The following is a 22,071-nucleotide window of genomic DNA, read 5'->3' as shown; positions in this document are numbered from 1 at the left end:
GATCCGGGGCACCTCTTGAATTGGAGTGGCGTGAGTCATTTTGAATCCCTCGACGACATCTTGTTGAGTTTCTGTTAACTCTTCCAAAGCCGCGCAGTCGGACTCCATGCCATACTCCATCCTCTGTGGCCTAGGCCCTATGAAAGAGTGCCAAGATCCATTCTTTGTCCTCCATCTAAAATGCTGCAAATCTATCCGTAAGCCGAATTGACGGATAAAATCCATTCCTAAAATGCAATCGTAGTCGAGACACGGGGCAACACGTATTTGTAGAGTCCGCTGTAAATTATCAATACTTAAGACCCACCACACGCTCCCAGTCACCTCACTCAAGCTACCGTCTCCCAGCCTCATCTGCCCACCATTCACTCGGTCTAGGCAGTGTTCAAGGGAGGACAGTAACTTCGCAACGACATACGATCTCGCTGCACCAGTATCTACCAACGCTTTCAAGTTCTTACCGCACACGCTTAACCAAATATAAGGTCGAACCGAAATGTGAGATTCTTTAGGTTTCTCTTTCGCATCAGGCGCAATTTCGGCGACTATTCTTAGACTACTTAAAGGCTCACTTAGCATACCGGGTAATACATACGGGCTCGCAGATCCCTGTTCGAGATACAAAGTCTCATTTTCCGCATCTAGGCTGATGGCAAATTTCCTAAAAAAATCTACTCCTAGCACGCAATTTGTGTTAAGGGAAGGAGCGATTAATACATTGAGCTCCGCCGACTTATTGTTCAGAGTCCAAAACAATGGAACTTCCTTAACAATTTCTCGCGACTGGCCATCAGCCACTTTGACTGCCGCTGTTACCGCATTGCCCGCGCGAGGAGAGAGCAGCCGCGCAGCGCTCGCACCAACAAAGGTACGCTCGGCGCCTGTGTCGATCAGGCCATACATTTCTTGGCCAACCAGCGACAGGCGGACATAACCTCTCCTATCCTGTTCCGGAACCTCCCCTGGAACCACCTTGGGACAATGTATCTTTATTACTTGTACTGGATTTACTGCTTGTTCACCTTCCCTATAAGTATCTTCCTGGAGTGTTGGTTGAACTTTGGTAGAATCTGAAACTGGTGGTGATAATCTTGGGCCTTCGTTATTTAATTCTGAGGCGGAGATGACCCCTGGCTCTCGCCTCGCCTCGAGTTTCCCGCTGCTACTTGGCTATTTGCGTTCTGCTCCGTAGGTCCCGATGCATTGCGGTTCCGCCGGGGTTGTTGGCATGAATTCTTCCAGTGTCCCACTTGTCCACAATTGTAGCAGGGCCTCTGACCTCTGTTTCCTAAGCCTGAACCTCCACCTCGAAAAGAACTCGTTTTCCCGCGTACGAAAGGCGCCTGCAGCACAATGAATTGGGGCTGCGTTGAAGCGGGAATTTGGATTACTTGTGCTCCCTCTGCTAGCGAAGGTGGCAGTTTAGTTTCCAATCGTACTCCCGTCCCCGGTTTCTCTTCCGTCGCCGCTACTTCCACTTCCTTCTTGGAGGTATAACTCTCAGGCTGTTTCTTCTTAGTCTTGGAAGCCTTTTTCTGCTTGTCCACCTTTCCACCCGATCCTTCTTCGGTGGCCGATTCCGTCGTCACTGCAGCACATCTATTTCCAGTTTTCTCTCCGCCGTGGTACACCGCACTAGGCACAGGCACGCGATCAACCTGAGTTTTACCTTTTCGCCGTCGCTCTTTGGCCCAATGATCCTCCAATTCCTGGCCCAAGTCAATAAGTTCTTCGTAAGAGGCAAATTGGCTCCGCAGAAGTCTGTTGGTATACGCCGATCGCAAATTTTCATAAACTAGATCCAGGCGTCGACGCTCTTTCAGTGGGGGTTGTAGGTAGGAGAAGATGGTTTCCATGTTTTCCAAAAATTCCACTATATTTTCCCCATCTGCTTGCATCCTTCCCTTGGCCTGATCTAGTATCTTCCTACGGTACTCCTGTGTTTGGAAACTCTTTTTAAACTTTTCCAAGAAGTCCTTCCATGATCGGGCCTGGCAACCAACAAGGCGATACCATTTCTCGGCCTGATCTTTAAGCACTACTGGCAACGCATGAAGCAGATGATGACGACTAATTCCCGATCCATTCTGACAACGTTCCAATCGCTCGATGAATGCGTCGGCACTTTCTTTTTGTTCATTACTATATGAAATATGCCATTTGTGGAGAGCGTCTACCGCCTTTGACCTGGAACTTCTAGTTCTTGAGTTTGAACTTTGTCGGTCAGACCTAGCAGTGCTGTGTCTCCTCCTTCGATGATTGTCCTGGTTATGCCATTTTGCTCTCAGATCAGCTGATCGGTTATCATCATTTCGATCTTCCCCCTCACTGGACTGTGAGTAATCCCGTGGCGAATTACGTCGCCCATTTGTCGTACGGAGTAAGGGATAATCGCTACTGTTACTGTCGTCACTATCTGTGTTGTCTCGTTGGCAAAAAGACTTCTTATAGATCTGCTTACTCCTCCTCGATGATACTGCTTGGCGGTCATGTCGATTTCTTTGGCGATCATCTCTCTTCTTTTCTCGCCCTATATCCTGCGAGAGAGCATCCGTAAAGTCCTCGGAGTCGGCTGATTCTGTACTAAAATGAGTATTCATTTTTCTACTGCTTGGCTCACGCCATTTCCTTGGCGAATTTCCTTTACCAGGCTGTCGTTGGCCTCTACAATCCAAGGCAGGAACTCTGGTCGAATGATGCAGAGGCGCTGGATTAATAGGTAATTTCTTCACAGTCCCTGTATATCGTGATCTCGTCGGGGACACCCTATCCTGCTCCAGTCTCAATACCGATAGGCGCGTCGCCTCTTCTAGTTCGTGTCTCTCACGCGCTTCAAAAGATCGACGTTTAAACTCGTCCACGGCATGCCTTGCCACCTCTGCAATTTCTTCTTCTAAACTGGCCCTGTTCTCCACTAATGGAATTGAAACTTCCCTCAAGGTTTGGATCTGTATAGGCGGATTTTGTCCTGGAAGATGTGCAGGCGCAATTGGTAGCCTATAAGGATCAGGCCAAGTTCCCACTACCTGTGAAATCTTCTGCAGATTGGAATTAATGGCAAAGGCCGTTGCCACCTCACTAGGAGAAACCCTGCTTGGAGCAGCGGTAGTGATACAACCGATGACAGACGTAGAGAGTCGTACTCCAGCTGAAGGCGAAGCCATTGTTGTGATGACTGTGGTCACAGCCCTTGACGAACTCAGTACTGTACCGCCTAGGAAGTTTAAGGAATCATTTCCTAATGTCATTCCTGTAGGTGCAGGCATCGCTGGTCCGGCTGCCTCTTCTCCAGCTTCTTCTTCTCTTGGTGTATCCACTATCTGCTCTTCGTCTTTCCTTGGTTCCCATTTTGCCGCTGTTGAGCCCCATTCCTGGCGAATCCTGAATCGAGTGAGCCGATCCCTCAGTTTCTGGACCTTACCTTCTGTTGTTAACCGTTGGCTACGCATCTGAGATATTAATTGTCCGTAAGGTAATTCTGCTACCTCCTGAGACAATCTCTCCCAGGCCGCACGCGAGTCACTAAGCGACCGAGCTCTCTCCTCACGCCCAACACTATTAGGTGAATGTATCATAACGCTAAGTCGACAATTATACGCCTTATTTTCCTAAAACACTACGTTCTAATAGGGAAAAAGGAATCGATTCTTTATTTAGATCTTACAATTTTCTATTAAGTAACCTAAAACAAGAAACGATTACCCGCACAGCGTCTCTTGTAGCCTACCTTAGTCCGTTTTGGGTAAGTGCTTCTGTAAAGAAAACTTTCTTAACCTACTACAAGCCACTTACTTCCCACAAAAAGCATAGGGTTATGTCATTCATGTGCAATATTTAGAAGCAGTGTTATGGGTAGCAATTAGCGGACACCATCAATTCACTTAGCGCATTACACTAACTAATCTTTGTTAAATTTTCATGCTAAGGTTAGCAGTAAATGCGTTGCAATCCAAAGTGTTCAGACAAATCTCATATTGACAATAAGCAAAAGACATTCAATCAAGTACCATCCCAACCTGGCAAGGATCAATTATTATACATTTTCGACTTTGGGAATTATTTATTCTAATAATTCTTTTCCTAAATAAACAGTGTTGAATGCCAACATCGTTTATTCATTAGGTCGTTCAAGGCCACTTTGGTCTCTCTTTGAATCAGGCCATACATTACTATTTACAATTTCTTATTATGGCCTCATTCAATCCACAAATGTATAATAACGACAGTTTTCAAGGGTATTTCAATGTGCAAAGAATCCAGTATACAACTTATACTATTATTCGCGCTTTACAGCAGCAAATAATATCTCTGTCTATTTCAACAAGACATTTATATCACTCAAACAAATTTCTAATTTTTTTACCAGCCAGTCAGTTTTCAGAGCTTCCTTGTACTTCTTCCCCTGTTATTTTAATGCGTGGGCCCCACGTTGGGCGCCATTTGTAACCTATCGCGGATATTCACTAAGGGAAAGGCGAGTGAACGCCAGACAGGCACAATGCACACGGACTTTATGATTTAATACTTTTAAATTTTTGGGCGCCAGGCCTATTTTATTATAGACCAGTCCGCGGCCTTCCCGGCTTGAGTTCTCTTAGATTTGAGTCCTGCCCACGCATTTAACAAGTACAATTGTATTAGAGTAAATATTAAATTCCAACTTTTACTATCTATTATACAGTTCCTTTATATTCAAATTACAGTCCCCTCTCAAGCATACTACTTTACACTAATAAGGCTAGTTATAATCATTATATACATTTGAACATCTTACAACTTCCCATTTTAGGGATCACTAATAGATCCTTAACATTCATATAATTACTCTAGAGGCCTAATTTACATGAGGCTAAATTATAAAATTCTATACTAAGAGCTTAAAGAGACTGATTGTATGCTCAATGTCCTCCAGGACATTATAGTTAATTTAGACTGGTGGTTTAGCCTCATAAGAGTCCTAAAAGATTCTTCGCAGTCTATTTTCCTCTTCGCACTGCCCTTTTATCCTTTGGTAGGCACTGCGTAAGCCCTCCAATGCTCATTCCTCTGATGGGTATCCCTTTCGACTAATGCTCCTGTGGTATATTTTCCTTACTACTGACTGGCTTGTCAGTTAATACTATTTCTTATACTGGATTGTTTGCACATAATCTTTCAAGACCTGCTGGGAAGAATATTTGGGCTTCGCTTGCCCCAGGTACTTGACTTGTACCTCTCTTTTCCTTTGCCTGACAGGCTACGTAGCCTATTGCTGATGGGAGAGGGTCCCACTAGGTGATTATTTCCTATAGCATGCTAGCTAATTCACTGCCAGATTTCTCAATCATAATTCACCTTCACTAAATAGGCATCAGCAGCATGAATTCATATTTTACCATCTATATGGTTCACATGCTACTCTGCACCCCCAACAAAACCTCTCTGCCATCAGCAACAGCCCTCACCATGCCCCGCCAAGAGAAGAGGTTTTCTTATAAATTATGAAAAGCAAACAAGCCAAAGGAGTAATCCTGGCGCCTATAGGTTAGGTTATAAATACACGTGTTATCACTTACCTTGGCTTTTCTCCTTTATTTCTATTTATCCTTTTTTTTTCCTTCTCTATTTCCTTTATTTTACCCCTTTGTCTCTTTCCTCTATTTATTCCTTGCCTGGACCTACTCGTGTCTAGGGTTTTCCAAAAAGTGCCACGAGGCAACGGGGTTCACCTCGCTCGAGTCCTGAAAAGAAGAAAGGCGCAGGCGCGCCCAGGGCCGGCGCAACTAGTTTTTCGCATCGATCCATTGATCGATTCAGGTCCGGGCCCACGCCCACTTGGGCCACCGCACTACTGGCGGCGCGGAAATCAAAATCTATGTAACCGATCGAAACCGTAGTTTTGTCCGGTTACAAAATATAATTAATTAAGAATCACAAAAATACCACATATTTTTTAGCAATAATTTTTTCTAAAATAAAATGTTTAGGGCTAGTCCTACCAAACTTCTATTAAGCTAATTATAATTAAGTAGTGGTACCAACCAATGCAGAAACTGAAAATTTTTGAGTTTAGATGTTGGCTATTCGAGAGATTGTAAACTTCGATTAATTTCACGCAGCTTTGTGAAGTTTGAAGTAGTGTGGCGGCAATTTGTAGCTTGATATAAACAGTATGTGTATTAGATGCTTTGACAATTTATTTTTAATTGAACATTCAAATAACCACTTGGTATAGTGATAAATAAGCTTTTTATGTTATTGCATAATTTATTAAAAATTTATTTCAATATAGTAAATATTCATTTGAGATTTAACCTATTATATTGATTAACAGAAAAGGCATAAAAACATATACTATAGTTATCTTCAATTAAATTTTTGTGTGAAACACACATTAACATAATTTTTGCACTTTAATATTGACAGGTAATTATACCGAAAAAATAAATATCTTCCTTGCATTAAGTAGTGTTGAAATATTTCAAAATGCAAAAAATTATTACATATGTGATAAATTAATCATGTACTGAAATATTTCATATAGAGCATGCAGAATCTTGAACAAACTTCTTTAGAATGGTTGTTGAACGATACATTTTCTGATGAAGATGAGGAAAACATTTTATTTCATCGACGAAAATCCAGAATAATTAAAAACAGGATTAACTGGTTCGAACTTCTTAATAATAATGACTTTATACGAAGACTACGTTTATCAAAAGATGACTTTATTTTAGTCCTTGATAAAATAAAACACAAATTGTATTATAACACAGAAAGGTAATAATTTTCAATATAATTGTTTAAATATTATCTATACATTATTCCTGCGCTGTTCTACATATCGAGTGTGTGAGTACGAATAATCAGACACATGCAATAAAGAGCTTCATGCTAATTTTAACACTTTATATACGTTAATTGATATAATTATGTTTTAATTTTAAATGGAAACTTTCAGAAATAATTCAATTCCACCGCACATTCAACTGCTCCTAACGCTAAGAATTTTAGCTACGGGCTCTTTTATTATTGCAGTAGCCGATTTTTGTATGGTTAGTAAAAGTAGTGCTCATAAATTAATTCCAAATGTATTTATTGCAATTGCTGAATTACGTGAGCAATTTATAAAGTTTTCTGATGAAACTGATACTATACTACTCACTGAAAAAAATAATTTTCATTTAGCTGCTTTTCCCCGAGTAATAGGTGCAATAGATTGTATACATGTGAGAATTAGATCTTATGGTAATAAAAATACGTTATTCTTACACATTTTTCCTCAAACACTATTAATTTAATTTAATATGTGTATGCATTTCTTAATTTCAGGTGGAGATAACAGTGAGCTCTACAGAAATAGAAAGGATTTTTTCTCTATTAATGTACACGCCATCGTAAATTCTTAATTAGAATTTTTAGATGTAGTAGCACGTTGGCCTGGAGCAAGCCATGATGCAACTATATTCGACAACTGTAGGATTAAAGCACGGTTTGAAAGAGGAGATTTTGGCTGTGGCACTTTACTGGGCGATTCAGGGTATCTAATCTTCCGTACTTACTCATACCCCTCTTGAATCCTGTTACACCAGGAGAAATTTTATATAATGAGTCTCATATACGAATTCGAACAATGGTGGAGAGATGTTTTGGGGTATTTGTTAGAATATTTCCAATACTATCAATGGGATCCCGACTTTGGTCACTTAAAATAACTCTGCCAATGATAACTGCATGTGCTGTTTTACATAATATCATACGAATGTCAAAAAATGTAGAACAGTTCACTCCGGATCTATATAATAATATTAATCAGCAATTCAATATTAACTTACAACATGACCAGAGAGGATATATAATTGCAAACTATTTTGAAGGACTAGTGTAATTGTAAACTAATAAAGCTGTAATTGCATCTAATAAAATATCTTATGTTAATTATTCTCTGAATTATATATAAGATTAAAACAATTTTTACATGTTTTTAAACAGCATTAATGTTATATTAAGATATTTTTAAACTTAGTTAGAATATATAGTTAATTAGCGAAATAAAGGCTTGCAAAATATCCCGAAAATTGTTATTGACAGCTAAAAAGTTAAAAATATACAGGGTGTGTGATTTAAGATGGCCAACCGGGGAAATTTGGAAAGAGGAGGGGATTTGAAGGCGAAAATCCTAATACATTTTTTTTCTATCACCCTTAGTTTAGGAGTAATTAATTATTGAAATTATTAAACTGGGCCGGCCGCTGATTGGCCGAGATTCGGGGGGACGTCTTATTGCTATTTAAAAGTCCAATAATACACGCGTGTCTGTTTCGAGTGGCTCAACGTGTGCGTGTGTGATTTGATGTAGTATTAGTCGAGCGTCGAGCGTCGAGTGAAAAAAACAAGTCAGACGTAAACAAACCTGAGCGTTCGGCTGACAAAAATTTTAACTTGCGCAATTTGCGTACAACTTTTTTATAATTACTATAAATGAATTGTATACATTTTTACGATGAAAATGAGTCCAAACGCGGTATAATTACGACCAATTTGAAGTTTAATTGAATAAACTAATGAAAGATTAGAGCTACTAAAAAATAGTCGCATTTATGGCGTTTTTGAACTCATTTTCATCTTAATAACGTATACAAGTCATTAATAATAATTTCAAAATAGTTTCACGTGAATTTTACTAGTTAAAATTGTTGTACGTACGATTACATATTTTTGTTCGTTTACGGTATTGACAGGATCGCTCTGAGCACGGTCACCATGGCAATACCTAAAGATATGATACCGAAGGGAAATCTGGAATAATTATAATTTCATGATTTTATCAAATTCAAAATCGCGCCTAGCATAAACGAATCCTATTAATTTCAACCCAGCCCAGATGTTAATATGGGACAAGAACTAATGATTTGTTTATTTATCTACTACTATCATTTCCCCACCACCTTGCGGTAGATAGCGCGGTGCGTTTTTTTTAAAGTGGTTTCCCCAGGAGGCCTAATCCACTATTATCATTTAGTGACGCAGGTGCTCGATGTGCCATCCATTCTGCTCAACGCAGAGTTTGGCTCGATCGACGATTCCTCTCGTTGCCCTGCTCACCATGTCCGGCGTGATGGTATTGAAGGCCGCTATGATTGACTCGCGTACTTCTTCTTGGTTACCTTCACGCCGGTGTTCGACCAAATCTTTCACATGCCCCCATAAGAAATAATCCAGCGGATTAAGATCGGGAGACCATGCCGGCCACGCGATTGGCCCCCCACGGCCTATCCATCTATCTGGGAAACGCATGTTTAATATATGACGCACAGTTGTTCGAAAATGTGCAGGTGCTCCATCGTGTTGGAAAATTAACTTTTCCCGCACGAGAAGTGGCACATCTTCCAAAAGCAAGTTTAGCTCTTGTTCTAAAAACTGTGCGTAAATTTCCCCGTTGAGTCTTGGCGGAAGAAAATACGGACCGATCTATGCGATACAAAATATACCATTTAGAACAATTAAACTAAAAGTTAAAGGTTTTCTTACGTATGATTTTATTCCCGACTAGACCAGCCCATACATTGATCGACCACTGATACTGAAATGCACCTTGACGCATAGCAAGGAAATTCACTTCACGCCAAACTACGCGGTTCTTAGAATTAAACATTTTATTTGGAGTAAAAGTACTCAACAGGCCAAAGGGTTCGGTGCCGGAAATTTAGACCTTTGCTGCATAGTACGAGTCATCCTTTTTTTTTCTTCAGAAATCTTATTACGTCGGCTATTGAGTAGTAATTAAATTTGTACAACTAAAAATATCTCTTAGCAATAATATATCTGGGCTGAATTGTCTCTGGAAGTAGTTGTTGTACCTGTGTAAAATGATATGAATGCAAACTAATCCGTTTTAGGATTCCGCGCACTGTGCATTGCGTACAATTATTCCCCCTCATTACTCTACTGATTGCCTCCTTCATTCAAGAGAAAAAAATATTCTCCTCCAACTTCGCCGTCGCATTTCGGGCATTAAAGGTTTCTCGTTTTCTATGCACTAAATACGTATTTCTCAAATGCGTGTTATCAGTCTGGAAATTAACATCTTGATGGGTGACGTCGATTAGGGAAACGTGTAGAATTCAGTCTTTCTGCAGCACTTGCATTTCATCTGACATGCCGAATGCAATTATAATATCAGTCAATTCTACGTTAGAGAAGTTCATTTTTACCAAAAATCATACATAACTGTCTTTGGTAACGACGAAGCAAGCTCTTCGAGTTTTAGAAACAACTCGGTTAAAAACGTAAACATTATGCACACAAAAGATCTTCTGAGTAAAATAGAAGATGTGCGCGCAACATGTTTACATTTTTTATGTGCATAATGTTTACGTTTTTAACCAAATCATTGCTAAAGCTCAAACCTTTCTTCATCGTTAGCAAAGGCAGTAGTGTTTGATTTTCGGTAAAAATGAGTTTCTCAAACGCAGAATTATGTGATATCATAATTACATTCGGCATGGCCGATGAAAATGCAAGTGCCGCGGAAAGACTATATGCTACACGTTTCCCTAATCGACGTCACCCATCAAGACGTGTAATTTCGCGGTTGGTTACGCGTTTTCGAGAAAATGCGTGCTTAGTGCATCAAACACGGGAAAGGTGCAATGCGCGAAATGTGACGGTGGAATTGGAGGAGGAGATTTTGGACCTCTTTTTGAAAAAAGGGGGTACAATTAGAAGCGTAATGCAGGAAACAAATAGTACGCAACACACAGTGCGTGAAGTTTTAAAGCGAAATGGTTTGCGCCCATACCACTTTACGCGGGTACAGCAGCTACTTCCGAAGGACTATGTAGCCCCAATATATTTTTGTGAAGGTATGTTTAGTTGTACAAATTGAACTATTATTGAATAGCCATTTTCTACTAACATTCTCTGAAAAAATAGGATTACTCGCACAATGCCGAAGAGATCCGAGTTTCCCAGACCGAATTCTTTGGAGCGATGAGTCAACTTTTACGCCGAATGGAATGTTCAATTCCAAGAACCACGTGCTTTGGCGTGAAGAGAATCCCCATGCAATGCGGCAAGGTGCTTTTCAATACCGGTGGTCGATCAATGTATGGGCTGGTCTAGTCGGGAATAAAATCGTACGTAAGAAAACCTTTAACTTTTAGTTTAATTATTCTAAATGGTATATTTTGTATCGCATAGATCGGTCCGTATTTTCTTCCGCCAAGACTCAACGGGGAAATTTACGCACAGTTTTTAGAACAAGAGCTAAACTTGCTTTTGGAAGATGTGCCACTTCTCGTGCGGGAAAAGTTAATTTTCCAACACGATGGAGCACCTGCACATTTTCGAACAACTGTGCGTCATATATTAAACATGCGTTTCCCAGATAGATGGATAGGCCGTGGGGGGGCCAATCGCGTGGCCGGCAAGGTCTCCCGATCTTAATCCGCTGGATTATTTCTTATGGGGGCATGTGAAAGATTTGGTCGAACACCGGCGTGAAGGTAACCAAGAAGAAGTACGCGAGTCAATCATAGCGGCCTTCAATACCATCACGCCGGACATGGTGAGCAGGGCAACGAGAGGAATCGTCGATCGAGCCAAACTCTGCGTTGAGCAGAATGGATGGCACATCGAGTACCTGCGTCACTAAATGATAATAGTGGATTAGGCCTCCTGGGGAAACCACTTTAAAAAAAACGCACCGCGCTATCTACCGCAAGGTGGTGGGGAAATGATAGTAGTAGATAAATAAACAAATCATTAGTTCTTGTCCCATATTAACATCTGGGCTGGGTTGAAATTAATAGGATTCGTTTATGCTAGGCGCGATTTTGAATTTGATAAAATCATGAAATTATAATTATTCCAGATTTCCCTTCGGTATCATATCTTTAGGTATTGCCATGGTGACCGTGCTCAGAGCGATCCTGTCAATACCGTAAACGAACAAAAATATGTAATTGTACGTACAACAATTTTAACTAGTAAAATTCACGTGAAACTATTTTGAAATTATTATTAATGACTTGTATACGTTATTAAGATGAAAATGAGTTCAAAAACGCCATAAATGCGACTATTTTTTAGTAGCTCTAATCTTTCATTAGTTTATTCAATTAAACTTCAAATTGGTCGTAATTATACCGCGTTTGGACTCATTTTCATCGTAAAAATGTATACAATTCATTTATAGTAATTATAAAAAAGTTGTACGCAAATTGCGCAAGTTAAAATTTTTGTCAGCCGAACGCTCAGGTTTGTTTACGTCTGACTTGTTTTTTTCACTCGACGCTCGACGCTCGACTAATACTACATCAAATCACATACGCACACGTTGAGCCACTCGAAACAGACACGCGTGTATTATTGGACTTTTAAATAGCAATAAGACGTCCCCCCGAATCTCGGCCAATCAGCGGCCGGCCCAGTTTAATAATTTCAATAATTAATTACTCCTAAACTAAGGGTGATAGAAAAAAAATGTATTAGGATTTTCGCCTTCAAATCCCCTCCTCTTTCCAAATTTCCCCGGTTGGCTACCTTAAATCACACACCCTGTAGAAAAATTATTTCAAAATATAAATAAGATTTATTAGTGTACGAAACATAATAATATATCGTTAGAAACGTGACAATCAAATTATTAATTATAACAAGCATACGTCGAATCAAAATGAAAAACCGTTTATCAATTGATTATTTTTACTGTAACATAAATATATAAACGAAATTTTTAATTAACTTTATGGCATATATTTTATTTAAAGTTAAATCTTCCATAGAAGTGTAAAATATAAAAACATCAGACAGTACATAACGTAATATAACATTTTATCTAAAATAACCATGCAAAACGTGTTCTATAACATAACATTATATGTAAATTACGAAATGTCTATGCATGTGAAAAATGTTTCTTTACTAAATCAGTCTGCGGTGATTTTCAAATCTTTAAATAATACTAAAGAATCAACTATCATAGACAATACGTTTACAAAATTAAATATTCCTTTCACAGCCTCCGCTTAGTAACAATAAATAGATTTACTTTAGTAGGAATGTCTTATGAAATAAAAAAAACTTCTTCAACCCAAGATATGTAGCGGGGTGTCGAAGAGAATTGGTAACTAGATAGAAAATTGAAAACATTTAATATTGTTGTTAGCAATCATTAGTATATCTATTCATAATAATCAATTATATCTTTGTTAATATTTATTATCCTTTTGCTTTACCTTCGTTTAGTAATATTGAACCTATAAGCATGTTAAACATAAATTTATGAGCACCCTTTTTTAAAACATTCAAGCTAAAACGTAAAAATAAATATTAATTATAAGAAATATCAATAAATCGAAATGAAAATACTTACATGCATGGAATTATGCTCTTTTTCTAATTGCAGTAGTTCAACTATTAGTTTTTCTTTATGCAATTGGATTTGCAGAATTTCCTTCTCCAGTACAACTTTTTCTGACATATGCTCCTTCATTAAATTAGTTAAATCTATTTTGCTCTGAATCAAATTTATTTGCATATCACTTAAACTGATTTTCTTTTTATCCATTCTTCTATTTACATTAGAATCCGATGATGAACTCCCACCGATCGCATTGCTTAAAGGTGTACTCAACGGTGTTTTAAGTTTAGTAGGTTTCCAATTATTCCAAGATTCTATCTTTTCATTGTTTACCAGGTACTGCCAATAATGATTAAAAATATTTTTTATCACCAGTAGGAATGATTACTTATAGGTTTATTCTGTATGCAAACACATGTAAGATAATTCGATCACCTCAAAAACTGGGTCATCCAATGCATTTTCTAGATTTGTATTATAATTTTCGTCATTTTCATCTACAAAATTGGTGACAATTTCATTATTATTGGCATCTCCATCATAAGGATTCACGAGACCTTCTACAGATATACCTATTATCTCATGAATTTTGTCATAAAGTATATTCGGCTTTATATTACAAGTTCCACCACCTAGAAGTTACAAAATATTTTCCATATAATAATTTTCTGTAAATATAAGAAATATTTAAAATTTATGTTGGTTTATAATTACCTGTTAAGTAGGTTTGTTTTTTTAATGAAGAATAATGCTTTCTAGTTTCACCTTTCAAGTTATTCCACTGTACTTTTAAATGATCCATGCCCCTATTGCCACCTGAATGGACCTTAATGTTAAATTCCTCAGTAAGTTCAGTCCAAGCTTTTGCCTTATCCTTGCAACCAATATGATCGGTCTTTTTGCTTTCTATTATTGCGGCATGTTTCTTCACTAAATCTACCAATAAATTTTTTTCTTCCAATGACCAATTTCCAGTCCTCTTAAGCTGCTTATTCATTTCTGAAAAAATAAAATCTATGTTAATATAATATCATTATTCTGAAACATTTCAACATTACTTAATGCAAAGAAGATATTTATTTTTTCGGTATAATTACCTGTCAATATTAAAGTGCAAAAATTATGTTAATGTGTGTTTCACACAAAAATTTAATTGAAGATAACTATATATGTTGTTATGCCTTTTCTGTTAATCAATGTAATAGGTTCAATCTCAAATGAATATTTACTACATTGAAATAAATTTTTAATAAATTATGCAATAACATAAAAAGCTTATTTATCACTATACCAAGTGGTTATTTGAATGTTCAATTAAAAATAAATTGTCAAAGCATCTAATACACATACTGTCTATATCAAGCTACAAATTGCCGCCACACTACTTCAAACTTCACAAAGCTGCGTGAAATTAATCGAAGTTTACAATCTCTCGGATAGCCAACATCTAAACTCAAAAATTTTCAGTTTCTGCATTGGTTGGTACCACTACTTAATTATAATTAGCTTAATAGAAGTTTGGTAGGACTAGCCCTTATTTAGACAAACGGAAAGTTTAGGGACATTGCATAGCAATATAATAACAGTCAGATGAGAATGTGTATTCGTTTATATGCACACTATCAGCACAATCTATCGGTAAACTTTCGCACTTTTTAGGGTATACTTTATGTATATATATATACCATTACATATTGAAATTTTTTTATCATTGTATTTGCTACACATTACCTTTGCGTCTTACCTAATTACTATTAGGCTATGCTACACAGAACCTTCCCTGGCCCGAATTAGGTTTTCTAATTTTTACCTAAATAGGCAAGGCGTTAAACGCCTAATGCCATTCCCGTTAGGCTGCCGCGTTCGCACCTAGCGATAGAGTTAGGCAGCTTAACTACGACCTAATATTTGCCTAACGAAAATTTCTAGTCGGGTAATAGCATGGTCTCACCGGAAGCGCCGTGCTGCCCTCAATACATTCTATATACTTTTATGCGCGATTTTCAAACCTAAAAATTATTCTATCCAACACTGCAAGAATGTTCCGTCGAGTACTAACAATTGTCCAGTCCCATTGTAAATTAGGTTTAACGGCTATATTATTAAGAGAAGATGATAAAATTGCGGATCTAAACTTTCTAATCGAACCTAAGCTTGTAACGTTTAAAAATGCGAAGGGGGTAAATGAAGAATATATTTCTTTACTTGAATAAATGCGCCGATGTTCTTGTCATTAGTACGGCTATTATAGGTGGTAAAGAAAATTATCAAATGATAAAATGACCAAATGATATTTTCGCCAAAAAACGGTAACATGGAAGATGACCTAATAAGAATATCGCCTAAAAACGCTATATTCACATTGGTCAAAAGCCGGTATTACAGATTATTGATTAAATCGTCTGAATGTCTAAAATTGAGGAGCTGGCAACCAGTGAAGCCAGTAGTGGGATTCTATAACTCTTAGCCGTCTTAGCGACAACTTTCGGTATCGTTAAGTCCAGTTACCGGCAGAAATCGCTAAGTGCGATTCTGTAACACAGAGTCAGCGATGATTGTCGCTTGTATAATGTCGGTACTGTCGGTAACCTACCGAATCCTACCGAATAAACGTACCTTTCCTTTTTAAGAAAACTCTCAGTTCAATCTTAGTTAAGCGACGGAGTTACGAACAATTGAAGTTAATATAAATTGCACTAAACCGAATCATTCAGCTGAGAATTGATATTTCACTGAGTTTTTTATTGAAAGGAAAACTAATAATATCGTTATAACTTAACAACGACCGAGATAGATGTCGCTAGAGGTTCAACGGTACTAATATAAAATTTATCCGACGAATAACTTTAATAAACCTTTGCTTTTCCTTGGACGCATTCCACCAAAAACTCACACTGCTCGTAATAAAAAATATATATCACATTAACTATTATATTGTGAGTGTTTTTGGCCTCAAGTGGGTCATTCCCCTTAACGACAGGTGTCGGTATCGCTAACTACCGACAGTTATCGCTTGCGCTAACGAATGAGCGATTCTGTAACTTTAACTTTACGACAATAGTCGGTGCAACTCATGTTTGTACGATAACGATAAAATTCGTTAAGGTTCAAGGGAAGTTGGTAATGTTGGCGTATTTAATACCAACCGAAATAGGAATTTTTGTGTTACTTGACTATATCAATTTTGACTATAGCAAAATTATCATAATTTATTTAAAAGAAGTATTAAAACGTAAGTACATTTTAATTAAAATAAGTATTAAAAATTAATGTTTTAACATTTTTTTGAGTCAGGCAATGTACAGTTAGTGCCTGTGTGCTATAGTTAAATAATACAATTAATTCTATATTTTAGAGAAAACCCCTGCATATATATATATATATATATATGTAGTTATTTTTAAATATAAAAATTGGAAAAATATTAAATTTTATTTCCTACGATTTTTACTGTAAGCCTTAATTTATAAAGAAAATTGATTGTAAGTACTTTTTTGCGATTTCTAAATATTAATTTGAGAAATATTTGTGACATTTATTATACATACTTTCTCGGTAAATTTCTACCGACGCCTATCAAGGTCGTCGTTAATTTAACGATAGAATTCGGTAGCGACCGACATTTTTAACGACAATTATCGAAAACTTTGTGTTACAGAATCGCTCTTAGCAATATCTCTCGGTAACTCGATTCAATTACCGAAAGTTGTCGGGACCAGTTACTGAATCCATATAGACGGAAGTTACAGAATCGCTCTTTTTGTAGCGGCGCTCATAAACAATCATGGCGGCATCCAGTGTTATCACAATAGTAAACGTAAAACTGATCTTTATAAGTTGGCAACTCCGCTAATTGACAAGACTGCACTTAATATAGAATTAAGCAAACTGTACCTTACCAGTGCATATGCGCTAACTACTTATATGTATATGGCCTTGCAACATTTGAAACCCTATATAAATGGGGCTCCCCTCTATGACTCTCTCTCTAGCATGTTCTATAGTAGGACCGTTCCACGGTCCACTCCCGAGCAGTATTTTTGGAAGGCCTTTCTTAGTTAAAATAAAACGCTTAATTGGAAACAACTCAGAGTGAAACATTTATTCTTCCTGGTGTACATATTATCTACAAAGTGGTGACCCCGACGTGATCCGTTCGGATTACGTCCCTCGGCTAACACGTGAACCTTGGACCTCTTCTCGACATCATGGGAATCGACGGCTACAACTTACATCCGCGAAGTCATGCCGTTGGAATACTCGCCTCAACCTGGGGGAACAATGCAAAGCTCATTAATTGACATGAAGAATTTACCGATTCTACCATCAAATAATGGTGGAGAAGCACCGGTAGACGACTCCGCGCCTAACAATAATTTGCGGACTCAAATTCTTCGCCCTACGGGAAATGGAGAAGTTTCGGCAGTGTGGAGGCAACAGCTACCGGCCTTTATGTCTGAGGCTCCAGACATTTGGTTTCTCATCATCGAGGCGGAGTTCTCCGCAGCAAAGATACGGAGCGACGATACCAAATACCTAGCGGTGCTTAAGGCCTTGGATGGCGGCACTCTGAGGAGCCTAACTGATGTTCTCCGTCATCCACCTGAAAAGGGTAGATATGAAAATCTAAAAAGCATGATTTTAAACAAATTGGTGGAGCCCAGGTCAAAGCAGGTGGATAACCTCCTCAGGAACCCTACCTTAGGAGATAAGAAGCCATTTCAACTCCTGCGGGAAATGCGAGATTTGGCTAAAGGGGATATCGGGAAAGATATCTTACACCAGCTGTGGCTGGAACGATTGCCGGCTCACATTCGGCCTCATCTGCTGACTTCCAGCAATCTTGACCTTGACGGCGTTGTGGAGCTAGCAGATCGACTTCTCGATGTTTTCAGCTCGTCCTATACAGTGGCTGCAACAAGTGGAAGTACCTATAAGGAGGCGAGATTGGAGAAACGATTGGATGACATGCAAGCACTAATTCTCAATTGCATGCAAGAAATTAAAGAATTGAGGCTTACTCAGCGAACCTTTGACCCCGGTAACATGAAGCAGAAACATCGCTCAAGATCAAGGACACCTGCACGGAAGAAGCTATGCTACTACCATGAGCGCTTTGGGAAACAGGCGCAGAAATGTGCAGAACCCTGTCTGCTGCATGAATCCTTCAACAAGCAGCAGGAAAACTAAGTCAGCTGTCATCCCTGAAAACGAAAGATGACAGCAATATTAATCAGGTAGGCCAAGAAACGCGTCTACATGTACATGATAAGAAAACTCACCAAAGGTTCCTGGTAGACTCAGGATCGGTTATATCAATAATCCCCGTTGGTCCTCACAGAGAAGAAGCACGGCAGCAAGATCTTAAGTAGATAGGCTAGGATGGTTCTGGGACCGCGTGGCGAGGGGGTCGGGGTCCCGCGGGGGCAAGGGAAGTAGGGGAATTGCCCCCTCTCCTCGTGCGCGGTTGTGCGCATGCGCATCGTCCTCCCCCGACGTTAAACTCGTAGGGTTCACACGTGACCTCCCCCCCTCTAATGTTAAGCAGTGGACGCCTGAGAGAGAGAGAGAGAGAGAGAGAGAGAGAGAGAGAGAGAGATTCCAGCAGAATAGTAGGGTACACACGTGGTCCCCCTTACGTTTATCCGTACAAGAGAGAGAGCCCCCCATCCCCCTTACGTTAAGCCATACAAGAGAGAGAGAGAGAGTAGTGCGATGATGCGACCTCCCCCCTCTTACGTTAAGCAGTGTACGTCTAAGAGAGAGAGAGAGAATACTCGTAGAGAGCGATCCAGTGATCGCTCCCCCATATTTTTTTTTTTTTCGTAAGTTAGAAAAAAGGGAATCTTTTTTTTTTTAATTATAATTTATTGAAGTATTAAAAAGGTTTTATTTACAATGCTTTTTTTTTAGAAATTTTTTTTACATTCAATTGCATGATGTATATATTTATGACAAATGCTACACCACTCTGGTAGTGAACAATTGATGCGTAGGTGACCATATTTTGTACAATTTGTACACCAGTAATGTGGTGTGAGATCTATCTGAGGCTCCATTTGCGTAGCCTCAGTTCTTGTAGCAATGGACTCCGTTTGTGTGGCCATATTTTTCACCTGGGACATATTTGAGAAACATTTTGTTATTTTTTTTTTTTTTTTTTTTTTTTTTTGATATTGTAATAACTATTTTAACAAAGCAAATATACTTACAAAAATCACAAACTCTTCTTCTTCTTCTTCTTCTTCTTCTTCTTCCTCTTCTTCCACCATCTCCTCTTCTTCCACCATCTCCTCTTCTTCCTCCCTCTCCTCTAAAGCAATGGCTGGTAAAAAATAAAAGAAAAAAATTTTTTTTTCGTAATTCTTCGTTTTGAATAATAATAAAAAAAAAAAAATTGGTCAAATAGTGGGATTGTTAACAGTTTTCAAATATATGTGTCGTAAAATTCTTTTATGATTCTATTTATTGAAATAAACAATCTGTATGGATGGGTAGGGTTTTTTTCTTTAAAAGAAATTAAAATAAGTACTTACAGTTCATGTGCATATTATGATGAAGCATTGCTTCATATTCTTCAAAATAACGATTATGAGAATCGTTAATTCTTTTGATGTAATCAGACATCGATTCTGCTTGATTTTTATCCTCCTCCTCCTCTACTAGATTTATTGTCACTAAACAACGTTCACTTTCCATTTCTTTAATTTTCTACTTTACTATCCGCACTGATGAACGTTCGAGGACTGAATGCAGCCTCTGAAGAAATCCCGTCGAGAGAGAGAGAGAGAGAGAGAGAGAGTCTTTATCGTTTGTTTTCAATATGAAATTACATTAGAAGTCCATTCTTTCTTTCTTAAAGGATACACTATACCCTCCCCGTATATAGAGATATCCATATTCCCTATTGTGTTATACTGTGATAAACCTACAGGTCAATCACAATGGAAATTTATCGCAAGTAAGAAGAAAAAAAAAAATTACCCCTTCCATTATTTCTTTCTTAATTAAGAAGGATACACTATACCCTCTGAATAATCCCCGTATAGTGATATCCATAGATATTTTTTCCTATTGTGTTATACACCTATAGGTCAATCACAATGGAAATTCATCGCAAGAAGAAAAAACAAAAATTACCCCTTCCAAACATTGAAATTAAATACGCTTAACATACGATAATATCGTTTGCAAAGAAGTCAAGTGAACAGCAGAAGAAGAAGAAAAAGCTTCAGTCTATAAAACGTACTCTGCGAAGCAGTTACAGTAAAAAAGCTTCAGTCTGTAAAAACGTATTCTGCAAAGCGTTTGTGTCAGGTGTATTGAGAGAAAAGAGTTTAAACGAATTAAAAAGAAACTTGTTTGTTACAAAAAAAAAAAAAAAAAAAAAAAAGGTAAGGATATATTTTTTTCATAAAGATAAAAATGAATTTCATTTCAATTAGTACATGTATTATTTAATTGAGTTTTTAACTCTAATGAGACTAATTATTTTTTTTTTCATTTAGATAATAATGAATTTCAATAAAATTAATGAATTGGGAAGCGTAATTCCAAAGAATTTCGTTAAATTAAATAGCTTGACGGAAAATAAAGAGTATGATATTTTAGAAGTGGACAAAATTATGACAAAATATGGAATAAAAATAATTGTTAAGCTGTCAGTTGGAGATTGGATGTTCTTGCCTGGCAGAATGGCAAAATTGGCGGAGGATACGGAGCAGTTGCAGCAGTTACAAAATGCTGCAACAGCCAATAATTTAATAATGCTATACAAAGGAGGAAAATATCACAACATGGAATTTAAATCTAAAGTTTGATTGGTATTTTGTATTCAAAAATAATGAATAAATTTGATACTTATTTATTTAATAAAACAATGGTTTTCTTATTTCTAACTTACATTTCTAACAATATTCGTAAGAGGATTATATTGTACAATTTTATCGTGTATGATTAAACAGTAGGCTGTAGTATTATCCGGAATGATTTCCATACACTCGATCTCGAGTTTAACGTCGACCGTGCCGGTTTTTATGGACTCGTTCTGATGCGAGCAGTCGATGACGAAGAGCGGCCCGTACGTCAAAAAGTCCGTATAGTCGAGCATGGGTCTCCCGAGTTTCTCACCAGCGTAATAGGAGGTGAAAAACTTTACATACATGTCGTAGAGGACGGAGTAGCGGGATTTCGTGAAATCAGTGTCGAGACGATCGTACGGATAGGATTCGGAATTCAGATAGAGTTTGACATCGAGGACTTTGCAATGATTAAATCTCAGCACATCCTCGTGCTGATTACTCTTCTTGTTCGTTCTGAACGCCAGAATGACGTATCGCGGCTTCTCCAATTGCGTGGACGCTTTCACGGACCACGTGTGTCGCTGCGACTTGGGCAGAAGGGGATACTCGTAAAGTTCCCAGGCGCGAAAAGCGAGTGACAGACTCTTGTCCTGCTCGACGATACCGAGAAATTGGAGTTTCGTTATTTCGTTCAGGGTCACATGGGGTATTCTCCATTGCACTCGTAGCAGCTTGATCGACGAATCGGTGATTTTCACCGCCGAGTAAATGGCGTTTGTATCGTCGCGCGCGCGAATGAGAACGAGCTCGTGACGCGCGTTAACGACGACTCGCCGATAATCCTCGCAGAATCCCAGCAGCATTTTCAGGGGCACGCAAAAGCTGAAATTCTTAACAGCCGCCTCCTTTTTGAGCCGGTCTCTG

The 22,071-nt window shown here is 38.3% G+C and overlaps 1 protein-coding gene and 1 pseudogene across 1 annotated transcript; both read left to right on the top strand.

The window, feature by feature from the left end:
• LOC136779362 (general transcription and DNA repair factor IIH helicase/translocase subunit XPB-like) overlaps positions 1 to 15,558 on the top strand; it is a 30,844-nt pseudogene extending 15,286 nt beyond the window's left edge.
• Positions 15,559 to 17,590: 2,032 nt separating this feature from the next.
• LOC136779361 (uncharacterized) lies at positions 17,591 to 18,535 on the top strand. The gene has a single exon (XM_066736887.1). It carries the CDS (start codon positions 17,591 to 17,593, stop codon positions 18,533 to 18,535), a length of 945 nt encoding a protein of 314 aa, XP_066592984.1.
• Positions 18,536 to 22,071: the final 3,536 nt, after the last annotated feature.

The sequence above is a fragment of the Prorops nasuta genome, unplaced genomic scaffold (assembly GCF_024137725.1).
Source record: "Prorops nasuta isolate Cenicafe-Biocafe unplaced genomic scaffold, Cenicafe_Pnas_1.2 PNAS00016, whole genome shotgun sequence".
Lineage (NCBI taxonomy): Eukaryota > Metazoa > Arthropoda > Insecta > Hymenoptera > Bethylidae > Prorops > Prorops nasuta.
The sequence above is the reverse complement of the archived record's forward strand: the minus strand, read 5'-3'. Positions and strand labels throughout refer to the sequence as shown.

What these genes read in the sequence shown, in the direction of transcription:
- LOC136779361 (XM_066736887.1), top strand. Translation starts at nt 17,591, where the DNA reads ATGCCGTTGGAATACTCGCCTCAACCTGGGGGAACAATGCAAAGCTCA.